Source organism: Pleurodeles waltl, chromosome 12, assembly GCF_031143425.1.
Source record: "Pleurodeles waltl isolate 20211129_DDA chromosome 12, aPleWal1.hap1.20221129, whole genome shotgun sequence".
NCBI lineage: Eukaryota > Metazoa > Chordata > Amphibia > Caudata > Salamandridae > Pleurodeles > Pleurodeles waltl.
Genome location: NC_090451.1, coordinates 677126379 through 677147202, shown reverse-complemented (window position 1 = coordinate 677147202; position 20824 = coordinate 677126379). Strand labels below are relative to the sequence as shown.

The 20824-nt window shown below is 45.3% G+C and overlaps 1 protein-coding gene across 1 annotated transcript in view; it reads right to left on the bottom strand.

Annotated features, from left to right (window-relative positions):
- The window catches only part of LOC138267230 (extracellular calcium-sensing receptor-like), a 42469-nt gene that overhangs the window by 8918 nt on the left and 12727 nt on the right, over nt 1-20824 (bottom strand). The window contains exons 2-4 of the mRNA XM_069216086.1: nt 11976-12188; nt 10084-10375; nt 7808-8638 (exon numbers count right to left, since the gene is read on the bottom strand). Coding sequence (XP_069072187.1) covers nt 7808-8638; nt 10084-10375; nt 11976-12188 — 1336 coding nt within the window. The remainder of the gene's footprint in view (nt 1-7807; nt 8639-10083; nt 10376-11975; nt 12189-20824) is intronic.

The window sequence follows — 20824 nt, the reverse complement described above, 5'->3', positions numbered from 1 at the left end:
GCCACTAAAGCAGCTCAGCCACCTGTCATTGGAGAGCTTAGGATGTGGTTCTGGGTGCTGAAAGCTGTCAATATCCTCTGCTGGGTGCTAGCCTTCCTGGCAGCACTGCACTTGGCCTGGGAGGCAGACCCCAGGGCCAAACGCAAAGTAGGCCCCATGGCCCGTTGGTCATGGTGGGGTTTCTCAAGTGTTGGGTGACCTATTTGGGTAAGCTAGGTGTTGCCCTAGCAAAGTTAGGGATAGGGGAGGCAGGCACCTAAAAACCCAAGTTGGCAGAGAGAGAGGAGGAAGGCCCCCCTAGAGGGACATTTCAGTTTAAGATGGGTCCTTTCACTGTTGGGATGGGTTCACTACCCAGAGGGAGTTACCATAACAGGAGGATGTAAGGCAGAGTAGGCCCTGCAAAGAGACAGCTAGTTGTCTTCACTGTCTTCCTCGCCTAACAAGCCAGGAAGACTCTCCCAGGGTTGGGCTGAGTTTCCTGGGCGTGTGGGCTGGGGGGGGGCTTCCGCGACAAAACAGGGCTGATTGCAGAAGCCCCCTGACTTTTTGCCTCCCCTTTTTTCACTTTTTGCTGGTGTTTTCCTGACTCTGATGGTGCCCTGGGTACTGCTAACCAGTCCCAGGGCCTGTGCTCTGTGTAAAATCAGTATGAAAATTAGGCTAATTATAATTGGCTAAGTCAGCCTACCTATAAGTCCCTAGTATATGGTAGAGCATGGAGGTTTAGGGACCCCAGCATAGGTGGTGCCCCCATAGGTGCACTGCTGAGGTGCCCAGTGTCATTTTAAAGGCAGGCCTGCCTTGCTGGCTGCATTTTAATAAAAGCTACATGCAAATTCGACTTTGGAATTAAAAGTAGTTCCCAAGTCTTAAAATACCTTATTGTTTGCATATACGTCACCCCTAAGGTGTGCCCTATGTGCCCCTAGGGCTGGGTGCCATGTAACTATAAGCAGGGACCTTATAAAATAGTTTTATAAGCCCTGGTGAGGTAAAACAGCCAAATTTGTTTTTCCCTCATTGTAGTGAATGGCCTTCATAGGCTAAAATGGGGAGACTTTATTTTAATTTTAAAAGCCCCCACAAGTTTGGTATCAAATTTATTGTTATAATAAATCCCACAACTTCCAGCTGTTGGATTTAATATAACTTGTTCAGATAAGGAGTTTTAAACTTTACCTGAAAAGTTGCCAACTTCAGCCCTGCAGTGTTTTTGCTGCTTTGCTCTGATTGGCCAGCCTCTGGCAGCCTGGCCAGGCTGCATGGATGAGGTGTGAAGTGGCCTGGCTCAACACAAAGAGATGTGCCTTGGAGTCGAGATCTTCCCTCAGCAGATGGGGAAGAAGGAAGGGGGAGGGCTGCCAAACTGGTCTTCAAAGACAGGGAAGGACATTTAGAGCAACCCAGTAACACCCTCACATCCTGTAAACCCGGACCATTAGGTGCCCCCTTGATTAGATTAGGAGAAGGCAGGAGAGGGGTGTGTTTAGTATTTTTAGCGACACCAGTGGGTGGGCTCAGCCAGATGTAACCTCCAAAAATCACTCTCAGCCATGATGGATTTTTGAGGAATGTTGCTCTCTGGGATTGATTTTTGCAACACTTCCCAGGAAGTGGTCATCACAGGGGGAAGGACCGTGCCCCTGATTGGAGAACCAGGACCCCCCTGTTTTTCACCCGGATCAAGGATAAAACTGACAGACCTGCACCCACACCTCAGTTCCCTATCAGATTCCAACAAGGAAGAACTACAGAAGAAGAAGGACTGCCCTGCTGGGACCCCTGGTCTACACCTGGACACTGCACTCTGGAGGACTGCACCAGCTTCACACGTGGGTTTCACCATAAGAAGGACTTTGCCTGGCTTCAACTGGTTCATGGAGGGACTCCCTGTTTGCTACAGGTAACAACTTGCTAACCAGAGTCCCCTGCACGAACTCCTGAAGAAACCAACCAGCTGACCACTGTCTAGTGGCCAAAGAGGAGTTTGCGCCAGGTACATTCTGGGAGTTGTTGTCCGCACCCTGAAGGAGCATCTCAGAGCTTTTGGAACCTTGGGGTGAACTGTGGACCTCAAAAGAACCTTAAAAGACCATCTGGAAGAAGATCCAGAAGATTGGAGAACTTTGGAGAACTTTTGGAAAAAAGCTCCATAGAGGGACTGACCGGCCCCACAGCAACTCTAGCCGACCCTGACTTGCAGGATCGTCCCGGTGAAGAAAATCTCAAGAAAAGTGACTTGGTCCGAACGTAGGAAGTTGATCGGGACCTCCCAGGCATTGTATCTGAAGAGGGCTCCAAGGACGTCGGATCAAGATTCAGGTTTGCCCCGGTCGAAGGATTTTCACCTCGAAAAAAAACGACTAAGTCCAAAGGTAAAAATCTCCACCGAGGGCTCCCGCGATCCGTATCCGAGGCAGAGTTCCAGGAGGTCAGATTGGACTGGCAGGTTCGTCCCGCTGAAGAAAATCTCCAGAAATCTCCGGTTCCCCTTATCCTATTTTATTCGTTTTGGTGTCATTTTAAAGTTCCTATTCTTATAAATTGATTTTGGATTTTTAAACTGTTTCTTTTGTTTTATTTTATTAATGTTTTGTGATATTTGAATGCTTTCCGCTTTGTCTCCTAAGTTAAGCCTTGTTGCTCGTTGCCAAGCTACCAAGGGTTAAGCTAGGTTTCATTTACTGAGACCTAACTGGTCCTAAGTGGAGGTTAGTGGCCTATTGCTAAGAGTAGGTACTTACCTGCCCTTACCAATGACCCATTTTCCAACAGAGTGAGCAGAAGTTGCCTTTCACTTTTTCTGAGTTGTGTGGTCTACAGTTCACGTTAACTTGAAAACAGTGCAGTTTTTTTAACAAGCATTGCAAGAACCAATAGTTCTTCACTTTGACGCCTATTAGGTTTGAGATGCTAGATTATTCTTATCCAAATGTCCAGTGTACTTGTACATGCACGCTCTGTGACCATTTTGGACTGATTTTTCTTAAAGACAAAAATAAAAAATCATTTCAAGGTGGAATTATTTTTTCTTGGAGCATAAGAAAAGTCAATCCTACATAGCTACTTCACATGCGGACACATTGTCAGCCATCTTGTAATGGTTTATAAATGATTTTCCCACGGCAGCGCGTGGAACAAATAGGGCCTCAGTATGAACATTGCAGTCCAGACCGTCATGCCAGCGGCGGTAGAAATTTTCGCCACCGGTATGGCGGTCTGGACCGCCATATAATGAACAAGGGAAGACTGCCACAGGCGGCCCTCTGCCACTGCCAGGCTTCTGCTGACAGGCAGCCTGACGATTGCGGATTTCTCTATCCGACAGGGCAGCGCCACCCTCCGGATAGAGAACCCTTGTTCCTCCAGCCTTTCCCTGGCAGTTTCCCCTGCCAGAGAAAGGCTGGCGGAAGGGGTGCTCCGGGGCCCCTGTGCACAGCCCCGTCACGCATCGGGTAGTGATCTGCGTGACGGGTGCTCCTGCACCCGCCACACTGCGGCATTGACGAGGTTAGTGGCCTATTGCTAAGAGTAGGTACTTACCTGCCCTCACCAATGACCCATTTTCCAACAGAGTGAGCAGAAGTTGCCTTTCACTTTTTCTGAGTTGTGTGGTCTACAGTTCACGTTAACTTGAAAACAGTATGAACATTGCAGTCCAGACCGTCATGCCAGCGGCGGTAGAAATTATCGCCACCGGTATGGCGGTCTGGACCGCCATATATGAACAAGGGAAGACTGCCACAGGCGGCCCTCTGCCACTGCCAGGCTTCTGCTGACAGGCAGCCTGACGATTGCGGATTTCTCTATCCGACAGGGCAGCGCCACCCTCCATGTGGAGCCGTCAGCAATGTCCTGTCCCAGCATTCCGCTGGGCCGGCTGGCGGAAACACTGTTTCTGCCCGTCGGCCCAGTGGAATGTATATTAATGGGCCGGCGGGGTCTTCAGGGGGTTGACAAACCGCCAGCATGAACATTGCGGGGAATCACACTGTGTTCATAATGAGCCCCAAAGTATATTTATGACAAGCAGTCTCTAGGGGGACCTCATTTTTTTAAAGAAGAGGGTAGGGATGGGAAAGGAGAATGGGAGATGGAATAGATAGAGATGGGCAGAAATTAGTCCCTCCTGGACTGCAATCTAATGTGTGATGCCAAAACATGGTGAGACCAAAATGCCCCTTCGGCCGGACAAACACAGGAATAGGTAGGAAAGATGTCAAATCAGGTTCATTGAGGGGTTCTGGGCAACATCCAATAGACACTAAGATGTTACTCAGAACCCCAAGGTGAAAAATATCCCTGTAATTCACTTTTTACCCTTTTATAACTTTATTTTAGGTATGGTCCCCAAAATCATCTGCCCCTGCTTTCAACTGCTACACAGTAGCAGAGAAGTAATGAGGGAGCCATACATTAACATGGCCTATGTTATGTATCTCTGTCCCAAAGGTAAACAAAGATAAAAAATAACTTATCAGCCTTCCCTGACCTCCCCCCCCCACCACCACATTACCTTCTCTGCTGTCCTCCCCACTGCAGCTGTGCTTTTGCCTTTCACGCAAACCGGACAAGCAGCACTGCACTGACAGGCTCTCTTAGAGCCCTGCCTGCCTGGTCTGGAAGCCTGTCTACTAAAAAAACACGTGGACAAGACCTAAAAAACAGAAAATTACACCAGAGCTAACATTCATGATATGGTCCCATCGTTCAGTTTACTTTAAATTGGTGCACCAACAGTGGACCGAACTGGGTAGTGTATCCACTGATTTGATATTTAATTATGTATTTGAGTGTAAGTAACTTCATTACTTGCTATCACTTTCTTCAGCAGCTAGTTTGTAATGAGCTTGAGGTTTAAGTCCTAGATCTACTTCATAAACAATGAACACGTGAGTGGCTCAGGAGCTCCAGTATTCATACCTGGTGTCAGCATTTGAAGTGGAGGGATTCCCTATACTACCCCCATATCTGGTTCATGAAAGTTCTTCCCTTCCCCTGCCAAAGCTCCAAGAAGTATGGGGTGACTAAAGATTAGTGCCAAGTTCCTTTGTATGTGCTGCAGGCAAGCCCCTTTGAAGTGAAAGTGTGGCATAGAACAGCTCAACTCTCAGCCATCCTGGAAGGATGACCCATCCTGCCAACATCCAGGCCCCTTTGTCTCACCATGTTGCAGGAAAACACAAACAGCAGTAATGTGACCCAGCATACTGGCTCAACGCATAAGTCATTAGGACTAGAACGTATTCACTTCCCAGAAGTGGCATTTTCAGAATTGTGATTTAATATCCAGCTTTACTATTAAAGAGAGTTGTAAATTACAATCAATTTGGATGTAAATTTGACATCCCTATCTGCTCTCAATCCAAAGATATCACTTATTTGGTGTAATAAGTTAACCCAGTGTTATAAAATGGGGGAGATAGGCCTAACCTTGTATGAAAATGGATTTAAGAGATTTTCACTACCATGAAATAAAACATAACTGACATCTCCTACTTTTAAATAGAATGCACCCTGCCCTGTGAGCCTTTAGAGCCTAGCTAGGGGGGAATTATAAGTATTAAAATGGGAGGTTTAGGCATCGCAAGTGTTTATTTTGTCATGTTGAAATGGCAGTTTAAAACTGCACTACAGGCTGCAATGACAGGCCTGAGACAATGTTTTAAAATGTGACTTTAGTGGGTGTCACAAAGAGTGCTGCTGCCGGCTAGTAGCTTTTAATTTAAAGGCTCTGGGTAGCTGTAATACCATATACTAGGGGCTTACAAGTAAATTAAATGTACCAATCAGCTGTAGACTAATGTTACCATGTTAAGGGAGAGAGCACATGCACTTTAGCAATGGTTAGCAGTGGTAAAGTACATAGAGTTGGAAGGCCAACAAAAACGAAGTTCAGATGACAGGATGGTGAAGGCAAAGATTTTGAGGGAAGACAACACCAAGGATGTCAAGACTATCATGATGCCCAAGCCCTCATGTGTGATTAGGGCAGATGTACATAACAAATTTTCATCAGTTGGTGTGCATTGCATGAAGTTGTGTGTCAGTGGATGACTGATAAGATGGCAAAATGTTTTCAAACATATTTTGACTTAGACAAAGCGTCATAAATTATGCCCCAGTGCCCTCAATGTGATATGCATGTCAAAACTCATCACAATGAGGACACAGATGATTATTCAAAGAAATGACAGAAATACCCTTGTGAAAATGAAGATCATCAGACCACAGGTCTATATTGTTCAAGTGAGAGCCATAAGAGTGTGCACTGGTGCAAAGCAGAGCTGTGCACCTTCTAACACACTGCATCTCCTAAAGCGCATGCACCTCTGTCACAAATTCTCAGAATTAAGTTTATGGACTTAACAGAGTGCAGTGTCCTCAAAGCAGGTAGCCCAGCACCTTTGTGGCCAGTCACAAAAGTTTGGTATCTGTCAACTTCACACCAGGAGACTAGGGGCCCTATTGTACATAGAGGGAACTTTTCCTGATTGCGACGCAATTCACCTTTAATTTAGGTGTGCCGTGTACGCACAGGGAAAATGCGAGGGAAAGTGTGCCCTTCTCATTTAGTGAAACACAGAGCTGCTGCTTCAAAGATGCTCCTTGCTTAACTGTGCAGGTGGCACCCCTGCACTGTAAAGAGGGTTCAGAGATCCCTTTGAAGTCAGGTGCAGTGAGTGACTGCATCCAACTGCAAGGGGATGTCTGGAGGTTAACAGGGTTTGCCCTCTCCTGAGGCCTGCCATCAGAGGGTGCGCTGGCAGTGGGACACCTTCATGTGGTGCACTTTCAGTGTGCCTCCTGACAGCTTATTTTCCTTTGCACCCTCATATGGCAAAGGTGCAGAGGTATAGAGAGTCTCTCATTTGCGTGGGATTACACCCCCATGCAAACGAGGGAACACTCTCTTGAGATAGCGCTGGAGCTGCATGTGTGCCAGCGCTATCTGTATTATAGAAGTGGCCGCACAATTGTCTGCAGCCCCTTCTGAAATAGGAAAGTGCCACAAAGGAGGTGCACATGCCTGTTGTGCCCCTGGGTGCCTATGAAGATGATTTTTTATGCCGTGTGTCAGCACAGAAGTATCTTTGGGTTAATGCATGGTTTTCCTGGAAGCAGAGCTCGGAAACAGAGGCATGTGTTCATTTGAAGACATTTTGAGTTAATGTATATACTCAAGATGCCAAAAAGAAGTGTACAGATCCCTTCTGTGCTTGCACCAGTGATTAGTTGGAGCCTGTCGCTGGTGTTGGAGGCCACCAGCACTCATTTCTCTGGGCCTGCACGTATTTCTCCTTATTGGACATTTCCAGAGATGATTGGGGGTGGCACACAAAGGGGAAAGAAAAACGAAAGGCAAAAGCAGGGACCTGTAAGCGTGAAAGAAAATGGCAAGGAGTGTCTGGTAGTTGACTAGAGAGACATGAGTTGGATTCCGGAGTACGTAAACTTGGAATTCGGTGTGCCAACCTCTGCTCCTGTTCTGTTACCTTTGAGATTTCATACCCACTGTATTTATTAAATTGCCTCAGATAATTGAATATAAAGTATTCAGTACAAAACTACATAAGTGCACACCTAGATCATGCATTTCCGTAGCCCTACATATTTTACAAGGTTAAACGTAGCATTCAGAGGAACTCAAATTATATTTACATTTCTACCTCAATATTCTAGAACCCGGCCTCCCCATTGAGACTGCGTCACCCCAATGAGTAGGCTATCGCTTCTCTGTTGCCTGAGAAATGCCCCTTCCTTGAATGTCCAAATGAACTTCTATGCAAACAGCAGTTCTTACTTGCCAAGGATGGAAAGCCAAAATCTGGTCACAGCCTTTCTGACTGAAAGGGGTATTTGGTGGCCTGCAAGAAAGTAAGTCTTGCAATGCAATCGCGAAGGCATAAACGGCCTTGTAGACATTGTAGGTGACTCTTGGGCTGCTAATGTGATCATAGATGTCACTGTTCTTGTCAAGCCTCTCATCGCCTGTGCATATTTTTGTTTTGTTATTCCCTGGGACAAACGATGTTCCTTGATGTGGCCACTTGCAGCCAAAAGCTGATTCCCAAGATGTTTCATTGAAATAGCCATTTGGTGACGTAAAAGAACGATTGCTGTTGAGAAACTCTTTAAATCCTATCATCTCCCTGCTGTAGACTGCAAATCCAATTGTTCCAGAGAAGGTTTTTACATACTTATCCATTGACAGGAGGGCTGAGGTTGACCAAGCTTCACTGGCAATAAATACCTTTTCAGTAATGTTATGTTTCACTAGCTCGTCCAACAGGGGCACCAAATGGGAATCAAGGCCAAATATGACTATAGCATTTGCGGTGGCGTTTCTGATCACCTGGACAATATGGGGTGCGTTTCTGTCTGCTCGGCTGAGGATAATGTTCTCTGTGAAGGCCACACACGCCCCTGCCTTCTTAAGCTCTGTCTGAAATATCTGAGCCCCATTTTGGCCATATTCATCATCCACAGCAAGGAGACCAACCCAGGACCAATTAAAGTGCATCACCAGTTGGACTAGTCCGCGAAACTGGAAGTCATCGCTGGGGATGGTCCGGAAGAAAGAAGGGAACTGGTTCCGGTCACTCAGAAGTGGAATTGATGCTAAATAACTGATCTGTAAGAAAATATCCTTAATGAAAATTATTTGTGTGGATTCTTAGTCGATTGACTATGGTACTCACATTAAGGCATTACCGTCTCTTTGTTTTATAAAGAAGAATCACATTAAGGGCCCAGTAAAAATGTGTATCTGCAATTCAGTATGTTACCAAAACTCTTTTTCATTTGAATTTATATGGATACATTAATTTACAATGATCCCCACTTATATTGGGGGTCCTCAAACACGTCATGCCAAAAGCTCATGGTGCCCATATGGAGAGTATATGGAAAACCAATGGTGTACCATTTATTAGAAAGTTCACAGATGAAGATTGTGCAGTCAGGTATGTCAGGGCTGTTCTGATTACATTTTCAAACTTGAAATCAAATATGTGCCTCCCCACCATGTAGTATAGTGTTTGATGGGCAAATGTTACTTTTCAAGTGGTAGGGAGAGAATGAGGAGCAAGGCAATCTTGGGTTGAACTTGGAAGAGGCGAAATGGAGGCATTTTGCTTGCTGTCTTTCATGGTTGTAACCTGGATTATTGAGCAGGAAATATCATGAGACCTAAATATCCTAGGCAAAATATTGATGGCGAAAAAGTATAAGGCAATTACATTGTTGGAAGTACAGATTTAGTATTCTTAACTCCACATCTACATACTTTTAAGATATCTATAATTGCGGTACATATATACGTGGTGTCATGTGTAGAAAATCTATAAATACTTATATATATTTTTTGGCCTTAAAATTATGGGTATGATATTATGGAAGAACGAGAGTCACTTCTCAATATTCAGGACCCACATCATGTCATGCCTCATGCTTTCGAATGGAGCTAGGTGTGTGTTAGACCTTGGACCTAAGCATAAGCTGGGTAAAGGCATTATTTGGACATCAGGAGGCTGATGTGGTTGATAGGAGGGAAAGGGGTTGGCGGTTGTGCTCGTAATAGTTTGGCAGTAATGGTATAGGAATGATCAGTGATGAGATAAGAGGCTGTTAAGACAGAATTGTCCTAGATGGCCAAGTGCAATGAAAACAAGATCTAAATTAGGCTCTTTTACATATGTTGTGAACCCGGATGACAGAATAAAGAAAGATTAATATTGCTGGTGGCACCAGAAGGATGACATGTGCAGGTGTTTTTGACCTATATCCACATTCATGCCCAGTAAATGAAAAAGAGCATCTCAGAATGCAAAGCTTTCTCATGATATCTCATTAGCATTGATGCAAGCAGAAAACTACAATATAACAATATGCTGACACCAGCTGGCCCTGGAAATGTCCTAATGCTCCCTCTTTTACACACATCTGATTTTATAAGTCACCCTGGCTGTGGCTACAAAGATCACGTGTGTGCAGTCAGCCGGCTTGTCATCTTCAGAAATCATAGACTATCTGTACGTAAGAGTGTGGAACAAAACAGGGCTCTTTCCCACATCTTACCTGGGGGTACCCGTAAAGACCCAACACTCTGGCCATGGGGATGGAGCATGAGGATCCAGCATCCCCGACGATACCCGCAATGTGGCCTTCCCTCTGACAGCGGAAGTTCAGAACGTGTCTGTCCTGCCCCGACAGCATCCACAGGGTGCCGTGGAGGGCCAGCAGTGGATCTGCGCACGAGTCGTAGATCTGGAAGCCCAGTGTGACATTGGGCAGGAGTTCAGGGTTCTTGTTGATTTCCTCAATGGCAAACACCAAGGCCTGGAACCACAAGTAATTCTGAAAGACAAACCTAGGAAATGCGTTTCAAAGGAGGGCCATTAGGAACAGTACACTTGATTTCTGTTTCAATGCGCTGCAAGTTTTAAAGAGCAAATCTGGCATATTTATTATAGATGCAGCCTTTTTCTCTTCAGTAATAGTTCTTATTGTTTTTATTTAAGGTTTATGCAAATTATAGACTTAAATCGGAGCACAACACCCAGATTAAATAAGCGCTTTATCTACTATAGAGCAACAAACATGAACATGGTGGTGAAGGCAATCATCTAATATCGGTGTAGAGAGGGGGCGTCCAGAGTACATTTAATTGTGCCATGATATAGTGTCAATGTCCTGGAGCCTTTACCCACATTGCACAGTTTTCTTCAGACACTGTTCCTCCTTGGAAAGTATGCCACGAGACTGGGGTCAAAATAGATAGATCGATTGACACAAATATTGTGTCTTAAATATCATCCTCTTTGTTGTAGATATTCTGTTGAGGACACCAATGGGGCAATATTTGTATACACTATTGGGGGCACAATATTTCATCAGATGATACTTATTCCACAACATCTGGTAACAAACCCTCAGGATATGGGAATACTATTAGGCTTTCTTCTTTGTATGGGTATCTGACTGAGGATTCAGAGAATTACCTTTTATTTAGTTGGCACTAAAGAACAGTGTTTTGCAGCCTTTTCAAGTATTCCCATAGGTTTACCTTCTAAGTCGTTTCTGGCATGCAGTGGCTTTACATAAAGTTATGGGGACACCCTGCAGAATGGGAAGAGGGGCCTGGACTCTCCCATATCTCACTGATATGCGTTGGTGCTGAGCGGAATGGGCCCCCTTTACGTGTTGGTGGGGACCTGAAGGGTTGGGGGCCTCCTGCGTTGCAGGCACTGTATAGCATGCGTTATGCCCATGCCAGCAACACAACATACCTAACGCCTCAGGCTTAATACTTGCGTTGCATATTCATCCGTTTCACCTTTTCATTTGGCATTTGATTACAAATAACCGTGCATGGTTTATGATTCCAATTTATAAGGGCGTATCGTACAAAAGTATCATCTTTTGAAGGGCAAACAAAATTAGGTAAACTTAAATGTCCTCAAATTAGGTAAGCCTTGAGGGGGAGGTGCAAATTCCATCATGGTAATAACTTTCCGGATATGGCCTCTCCTCTGTCTCAAATAGGTTGGGAGAAATATATTTTTTTTGCTGAGAAACTATACCTGTAAGTGCATCATACGTTTTGACTAATCCACCATGTGGTACAGAAGCAGCAAACTCCTAGAGCAGGGTGTCCAACTTAGGTTAACGAGGACATGGTCCCTGCAGGATTCTCAAATAAAATACATTTAGGTGAATTGAATCTAAAATTTCACGAAAAATAAATTTGCATACGAATCGAAAGTGAGCTAATTAATATAATCAGTATAACAGGTACCATGCTGATGTGGCGTGCACCTGGCCCTCTTGATTCACATTGATCACCCATCTTATTGCTTTTTAGAAATGCAAAACATGACTGCAGTTTGGCTAACAAAGAACAGTTAAACTATGTTTAAAATAACCTAAACAAAAACACACAAGACGTCACTTCCGAAAGGATTTCTTACGTTCGACAGGTTATTGGGTCTGGCAGAGAGTCGAAAGAGGTTTTGTGCACGACTCTGTCCACGTGCAGGGGTAAGACTGCTCCGATCAGGATGTCTCCAGCCCTATAGAGCCCCTTAGCGGCTGGCGTGTGAATCCGACAGCCTGGCGCCTCCTGTGTCCCAGTGCACTCTGTCATCAGGCAGGGAGCAAGCAGGTACCATGCCAGGCGCCACCTGTGAGGAGGACGGATGTAGGTTCTTAACAAATGAAAAATAGCCAACAGCAGGAAGGTCTTTTGGAAAAGTGCACCGTAGCTCATGGTCTTTTGTCAGTGTCTATTACTGGCGGGTCACCTGGTGAAGGGAAGGAACCCCGGCTCATTGTGTCAGAGGATTCATTCACTCTGCTTCTCCCAGTGTTTGACTTTCTTCTCCTTCTAACCTTGAATTTGGCTGCACTCTGTGCTGCCAGTTGCTTGTGCTCTGTGCTGCCAGCCAGTGTCTTGCTACCAGACACTGAGACGCAGTCAGCACATGTAACCCATTTATATCATCCTAGCCTGGAGGGGGTGTCAGTTATGGATAATTAGCGCATTCTACCATATGTTTTTCCGATCCCATCCACACAAGGAGCTGAGAATTACAACACCCCCTCCCCTCCCCTAGGTTCCTCCAGGAAGGCACAGTTTCTCATATCTCAGTGCAACTCCTCCTGCTGTAATGACCCTCTCATCAGAGATTCTCCTGTGAGAGGTACAGCACTCAAAGTCCTCCCTGGTGGCAACATGAGTGACAACACACACCTGAACAGTGCGAGTCCTGGTGTGGGGAGGGGTGTGTGTGTGTGTAGACGGAGGGTAGGTGCCTATACCATGCAAGATAACAGAGGTGTAAGGTTTCAGTTTTTGATCAATGTTTGATTTAATATATTTCACGCAGACGTTTGCATTTCTTTACCTGCACTGTTTCAAAGAGCCTTGACATTTGTTTTCGGAATTACATTAGAACACACAAGTGAAAATGGATTGGAGATTAATTTCATTCAATAAATTGGGGAGTGGTTAGGGGATCCACATGATTAAGTATATTTTATTTCTTTATTTGCAGGGCACTAAACTTCACCGAAAGATATAGGGGGTCATTCCGCCGCCCGCCAAAGTAACCCCGTCGGAAGACCGCTCCGCGGTCAAAAGACCACGAGGGTCATTCCGACTTTCCCGCTGGGCCGGCGGGCGACCGCCGGCTCAGCGGGAAAGACCCTGCAACAAGGGAGCCGGCTCCGAATGGAGCCGGCGGAGTTGCGGGGGTGCGACGGGTGCAGTGGCACCCGTCGCGATTTTCACTGTCTGCAAAGCAGACAGTGAAAATCTTTATGGGGCCCTGTTAGGGGCCCCTGCACTGCCCATGCCAGTGGCATGGGCAGTGCAGGGGCCCCCAAAGGCCCCACGACACCCGTTCCCGCCATCCTGTTTCTGGCGGTGAAAACCGCCAGAAACAGGGTGGCGGGAAGGGGGTCGGAATCCCCATGGCGGCGCTGCAAGCAGCGCCGCCATGGAGGATTCCCTGGGCCAGGGGAAAACCGGCGGGAAACCGCTGGTTCCCCTTTTCTGACCGCGGCTTTACCGCTGCGGTCAGAATGGCCCTGGAAGCACTGCCAGCCTGTTGGCGTGCTTCCGTGGTCCCAGGCCCTGGCGGTCATGGACCGCCAGGGTCGGAATGACCCCCATAGTGCTTTGAAAACTGGCAGAACTCATTGTATTTCAGTGTTCTAGTGTAGTCATTATATAGGTGCCTCCACTGGTCATATTGCCCTTTGGGTGTCCACTGAAAGCGTATAAAATGATTTAGCAACTACCACACATTTCAATGTAATGAAAACAATGCGGCTTCACAATAACAAAGGAGGATGTGTAGGAGGCTGGCCGGGCATGTAGTGGGTACTACAAGTACTTACACCTTATACCAGCTCCAGTTATCCCTTATTAGTGAAATGTAGTCAGTTTCTAGAAGCCAAGCTGTCTAGAGGTAGCTGTAGGCAGAGCAGCCAAAGCTGAACTAGGAGACATGCAAAGCTCTTGCAATACGACTGTAGTCACACAGTACTCACACACATGAAAGACAATATTCAGTGTTACGAAAAATAAAGGTACTTTATTTTAGTGACACAAGGACAAAAATACTTTGGAGACTATACTCCCTTAGCAGGTAAGTAAATTGTACAGTATATATACTAGTAACCAAAAACAGGTATGTAAACAGTCAGAAAATAGTGAAAATCACCATAGGTTGCAAAGGGCCTAGGGGGAACACAAACTGAAATTCGGTTTCCCACCTAGGCAAGTGTAGTGTGGAGAGGGGCGCTGGGAGTTTAAGAAAACACCAAAGGTAAGTAAAATATCCCACCCTAATGCCCAGGAAAGCAGGAGTAAAACACAGCAAGTTTCCTAAAACACACTAGAAGTTGTGGTAGAAGACAGTGCAATAACCAGAATAGACTGCAAGACACCAACAATGGATTCCTGGACCTGAAGACCTGTGGAAGAAGGGGACCAAGTCCAAGAAGCACTGAAGGGTCCAGGGAGAATTGGAGCCCCTGCTAACCCGGATGAAGGTGCAAAAGGAGAACCACCGGTGAGAAGACAAAGTCAGTATTGCACCAAAGAAGATAGATGCGGGTTCCTGATTGGTGCAGAAGATTTCCCACGCTGGATGGATGAATGCAGTCTGGTTTGCGTCGCTGGATTCCGCCAGCAAGCGTTGATGAATGCAAAACTCACCTTTCGTGAAAAATGGCGCTGCTCTGGCCCAGGAAGGACCAGGTCGACTCTGCCTAGGAGGGTGGGGACAGAGGTGGCTCTCAGCAATTCGGAAAGCCCTCAGAAGACCAGGCAGCGTGCACAGGAGTCCCACAACACGGGGACAAAGGAGTTCCAAGTGGCGGTTGTCGCAGCACTACACAAAATGATCCCACGCCATCGGAGTGCAACTCAGGGAGCTGAGCGTCGCTTGAGAGAGTGCCTGGGACCTGGGCTAGGCTGTGCACAAAGGAATTCTTGGAAAAGCGCACAGAAGCCCTAGAAGCTGCAAAAAAACGCAGTGCACTGTCTGGCATGGGGAGGCAAGCTCTTATTTCCACCACACTTGGACAGCTGGACCTTTGTATAGTCAGGGTCACTTTAGTCCGCCACTTGTCTTCCAGGATCCACCCTCGTCATCAGGAGAGGAGACCCAGAGTACCGGTTGTCGCTGCAGAGAGGTGCCTGCCTCACTTCATGGGAAATTCCTTCAGTTCTTCTGGTGCAGGATGAAGACAGGCCGTCCTCAGAGCGTGCACAACCTGTAATCTGTAGCAGTTGCTGGCAGGAACAGAAGTTACAAGGTCGCCGAAGTCATTTTTGGTTCTTTGTTGCAGTTTTGTAGAGTTCCTGGAGCAGTCAGCGGTTGATCTGTCGGTAGAAGATGAAGTAAAGGATGCACAGGATTCCTGCTGGAGTCTTGCAATCCGAATATGAAGGAACACCCAGAGGAGAGACCATAAATAGTACCAATGGGGATTGGCTACCTAACATGGTATGGACCTATCAGGAGGGGTCTATGACATCACCTGCTGCCACTGGCCACTCAGATGCTCCCAGAGTTGCCTGACCATCCTGAAAACAAGATGGCAGAGCCCAGGGACACTCTGGAGGAACTCTGAGCATCACCCCTGGGGTGGTGATGGACAAGGGAGTGGCCACTCCCCTTTCCTTTGTCCAATTTCATGCCAGAGAAGGGACTGGGGATCCCTGAACCGGTGTAGACTGGATTATGCAAGGAAGGCACCATCTTTGCCCTTCAAAGCATTTCCAAAGGCTCTGGGAGGATACCCCACCCATGCCTGTAACACCTATTTCCAGAGGGAGAAGTTGTAGCGCCCCTCTCCTAAAGGAAATGCTTTATTGTGCTTTCCTGGGATTGAGCTGCTCAAGCCCCAGGAGGGCAGAAGCCTGCCTGTGAGGTGGCAGCTGCTGGGGCTGCAGTGAAAACCTCAGAAGGCTGGTCTGGCAGTACTGGGGGGGCATGGTGGTGCCCTCAGAGTGCATGGGATTGCGCATCCAATACTGGAATCAGTATTGGGGTACAAGTCCCAGTTGTTAGACACCTCACATGGCCATATTCAGAGTTACCACTGTGAAGCTATATATAGGTATTGACCTCTATATATAGTGCACACTTACAGTGGCATCCCTGCACTCACGAAGTCCGGAAAAATGGGCCTGGATGTTGTGGGGGCTCCTCTGCTAGTGCAGGGGTCCCCTCACACACAGGTACTATGCACCTAGCCTTCAGGGTCTGAAGATTAAACATATAGGTGACTTATAAGTGACCTGGTGCAGTGAAAATGGTTGTGAAATAGTGCATTATTTCACTAAGGGTGCAATGGCAGTCCTGAAGAAATGTTTGTATGAGCTTCTTGTGAGTGGCAAAAGAAAAGCTGCAGCCCATAAGGATCTCCTGGAACCTCAGTGCCCTGGGTACCTAGGTACCATATACTAGGGACTTTTAAGGGGGTACAGTATACCAGTTTGGAGAGGAATACTGGGTTACCAGTATGTAAGTACAAATTTAGAACCAGAGAGAGCATAAGCACTGAAGTTCTGATTAGCAGGACTCCAGTGGCACGGTCAAGCATACTGACAAAAAAAGTGAAACATACTGACATATAGTGCACAAACTATAAGCACTGGGGTCCTGACTAGCAGGATCCGAGTGACACTGTCAAAACACTCTAACAAACAGGCCAAAAATGAGGGTAACCATGCTAGAAAGAGGCTACTTTCTCACAGGATGGTGTCCAAACCATGAAGGTCTTTTAGCAGATTCAATAACAGTTACAAATCAATTATCTATCCATCTATCTATCTATCTATCTATCTATCTATCTATCTATCTATTTCAACCCTCTCTATCTATTTTTAATAAAGACTTACCAAACCATTACAACTCGGGTGTTAGGTTAATGTTTTGATTTTACTAAAATTATGTGTAAAACATAGTTACTTATAGAAGTTTTCAGCCAGATGTCATCCATAAGTCTGTTGTGTAATTCACATTTCTCTCTCACCCACAGCCCACTTCAGCTATTGTCTGACCTTACTGTGAGTTACAAAATGCTTCCCTTTCACGAGGAGCACATTCACACAAAGTATTTCCCTTTAGTGCCAAGGAGTACTATGGTAATGTGTGCCTTTTTGGAAGCAAAATCATTTTGTCTTTTACTCAATATGGTTTTCTTTAGATTGATGAGGGCCCGGCAGCTTGCCCAACAATAATATTTTGCAAAAACCTTGACATAATAAAACAAGACTTGCCAAGTTAAAAGGGCGGCATCCAATGGCAAACATTTTGGCTGTGTCAAAGCTTACTTTCAAATGTTCCTAAAACATTTAAACACAGTTGTAGTAAAAATTGAATACATTACTTGCATTATGTTATAAAAAAGAAAAGTGCAGTTGCAACGTTTATTGTTCAGCAAACTAAATGTGTTAGTAAACAACAAGTAGGGTATACTGTTTTATTTATTTTGTAGAATAAATGATCTAATTAACACAAACCATGAAAAGAATAGTGATTAATATGCAAAATGTCAAAATAGTGATACCGCTCTTTACACATCTACCTTTTAAATTTCAGTGTTCTTATCATTTCTAAAATGTTGACTTCAAAACTATTAGGAATGTGTGCTCTTGTTTCAGGTAGACCAAGGTAACATTTCATCTACATAATGTAGAATAATTTCTGGCTTTTTCCTTTATGATTGTTACCCAAAATAACTGAGATTACACCATTATGCCACGTTCCATAATTGAGACTTTGGGCCAGATATATCAGTATGTAATTTAGCATTTCCTAAATAGCAACTCCATAGAAATCCCTTTTTGGGAAACTCAAAATGATATGTATGTAATTACCAATTTCCTAACAGCGATTCCTACAAAGTAGGAATCGCTATTAGGAAATCGTAATAAGGAAACCCCAGTGAAATTGCTCCAATGGGCTGTTTTTGAATTTCCCAAATAGGAATTGGAAAATTGCTATTTGGGAAATGAAAACCAAAGATGGCTATGGGCAATAGGCCCCGTGATGCACCCCAAAAATAGTGTTGTACATGTATAGCACAAATATGCCCTAGAGGCATGTGGGTGCTCAATTGCACAGGGTACAGTTAGAATGGGAACAAACTACAGGTATGTGGCTGTTTTTCGTGTCACACGCTATTATGCTTTTTTTGTGTAAAGTTCTTCTACCAGAAATGGATATGAGAATGCGTTTTACCCTAAGAAACAGTTTAAAATGTCAAAGCAATCACTTTCGAAAATAACTCCGAATTTTTCATAATTGTTTTAAGCATTTCATGTAATTTATCCAAAGGAAATAAAGTGTATTTCTCCCAGGCCTAAATTAAACATTGACTACTTGAAAATCGTCAAACCAGTGTTTTTTTTTGTTGCTTTTCCTTATGCATCCTGCTCCGACCTAAGTGCTTCACAGGGTGCCTTCTCCAGATTCTGTGGTAAAGTGAACAAAACATACGTGGGTCCTACGTAAACATGCGGGCTAAGTTTGCTCGTATTCATTGTGGGTATGGAATCCCCCCTCCTCCCCCTCCATGGCTCTTGCAAAGTTGATGAAATGTGTCCAGCTGATGATTGCAAGCTGATTAGATTTTTTTTTAAATTAAGTGATCACCTTATTTCTAAATTACAGGTACATTCTTACAAGATTCAGCTCCTTGTCAAACAATTCTTCATTCTAAGAGGATAAATTGTAAAATCTGCCATATGATTAATTTTCTCTCTGGTGAAAGCAGATAACAACACATCACTAAGGGTCTCATTAAGAGTGTGGCAGTCCGAGGACCACCACACTCCCATTGATGGTGGGACCACCGCACTCAGGCCAGTCCGACCGCCCATCTACAACTGTTGTGGGCGGACCCGCCAGGGGACTGCAATCCCCGTTGGGAGCATGGTTCCCGATGCTGTCAGAGTTGTACTCAGCCAGGGCGGCGCTTAACTCCGTGCCACCTGGCTGATTACAACTCTCCTCACCGCGAGCCTTTCTATGGCGATCTGACCGCCATGGAAAGGCTGGCTGTGAGGGTGTGCTGGAGGCCACAGAGGGGCTCTTGCCCTGTCTATGCTTTGCAGACAGTGCGCATTCTGAGTGTGCTGGTTGGCCCACTCTGTGCTACGAGATGACACTCAGATCCTTTAAGGGAGCTGAGTGCTATCTCATAGTACTGTTCTTGCTGGTCTGACAGACGGGAACACTAATGTTATTTGGCAGGGGGGACGCCACTGCCATGGCAGTAGTGTCCTCCCCGTGAGTTTGGTGGTCCCGCATTGGGACCACCAAACTATTAGTGAGGCCCTTTGTATATAGACTGTTTCTACTCTTGACTAGGTTTTTCCACATTACGTATTCTCTTGTGTTCATCTCCGGTCTCAACAGAATAATATAACACTTTGGGAACAATATACAGGACACAAGAGAAGAGCTAGAAGACAGTATAGCGAGGATCTCCATTGCCACCATGTACTTGCCCTTAGTGCTGTGATAGGCTGTTAAAAATGACAGCCAAACATTGAGGAAGGCAAGCATTCTGGAGGTGATGTATTTTGTCTCATTGAAACTGTTGGGTAGTTTCCTGGCTAGCTAGAAGGAAGTTGGTGGTGGCCAAAAGGCCACAATACCCCAGCACACACCAGAAAGCAATGGAAGATCCGTCATTACATTCTATTATGAGGATTCCAGGTTGCAGATGAATGTTATATTCTGGAAAAGGTGGCGATAAGGTCAACCAAAAAGCACAAACAATGAGTGAGCAGATAATGACAACCATGTAAGACATCTTGGGCCCAGCCCATCTCCTAAAGTCACTATTAGGTTTAGTAGCACTGAAGGCTATGACCACCATGATGATTTTGGCCAGGATACATGACACACAAAGATCGAAAATTAGGCCAAATGCCTGGCGCAAGAGGCATTTCTTTGTTGTTGGAAAATCAATGAAGACCTTGGAAGAGAGAAAGACCAGGATAAGTGAGAGGTTGAGGAGGTAGCTAAGCCAGCGATGGCTGGCTTTCACAATAGGTTTTGCTCTTGAATGAAAAAAGAGTGCAAGAATTGAAACTGGGATTGCTGAAAGAAAAATACTAATGGCTGCCAGGGTGGCACCTAGAGGATCTTCGTAGGAGTGGAAAACACTGGGCTTCAGGATGCATCTTGGTTAATAAGAATCAACCCATTGATCCCATGGACACATGGAACACTCTACAGAATCTGGCAGCAGAAACCAACAGTTGTCTTTAGTGCTCTCATATACTTATGATGTGGTGTTGTATTGCACTGAATTTTGTTGTGCTGGCCAGGCCTCTAGGTGGTTGCTCCAATTACCTGTTTGATTAGCTATCTCTCACTGAGGACATTCAACACACAGGAAGCAGCAGATAGGATCTCCTTCTTTAGCTTTTCTAAATCCAGGAGGACAGCGCGGGGTACATTCTGTGACAGGAACTTGAAAAGAAGAAAGAAATGTGTCTATTCTTCTATTTAATACTTTGAGTTTTTTGCACAAATGGATGGTCAGGAAATAGGGCAGACAGTTAAGAGATGTTGTTGAAAGGTATTGCACCATTAATACTTTGAGTTTTTTGCACAAATGGATGGTCAGGAAATAGGGCAGATAGTTAAGAGATGTTGTTGAAAGGTATTGCACCAAACAGGAACAGTAGCAAAACCAAAACTAATAATAATTTTTGAAATGTAGCCAAAGTGCTGATAACTAAGGAGAGTCACATTTAAATAACCCATCAAAAAACTATGCA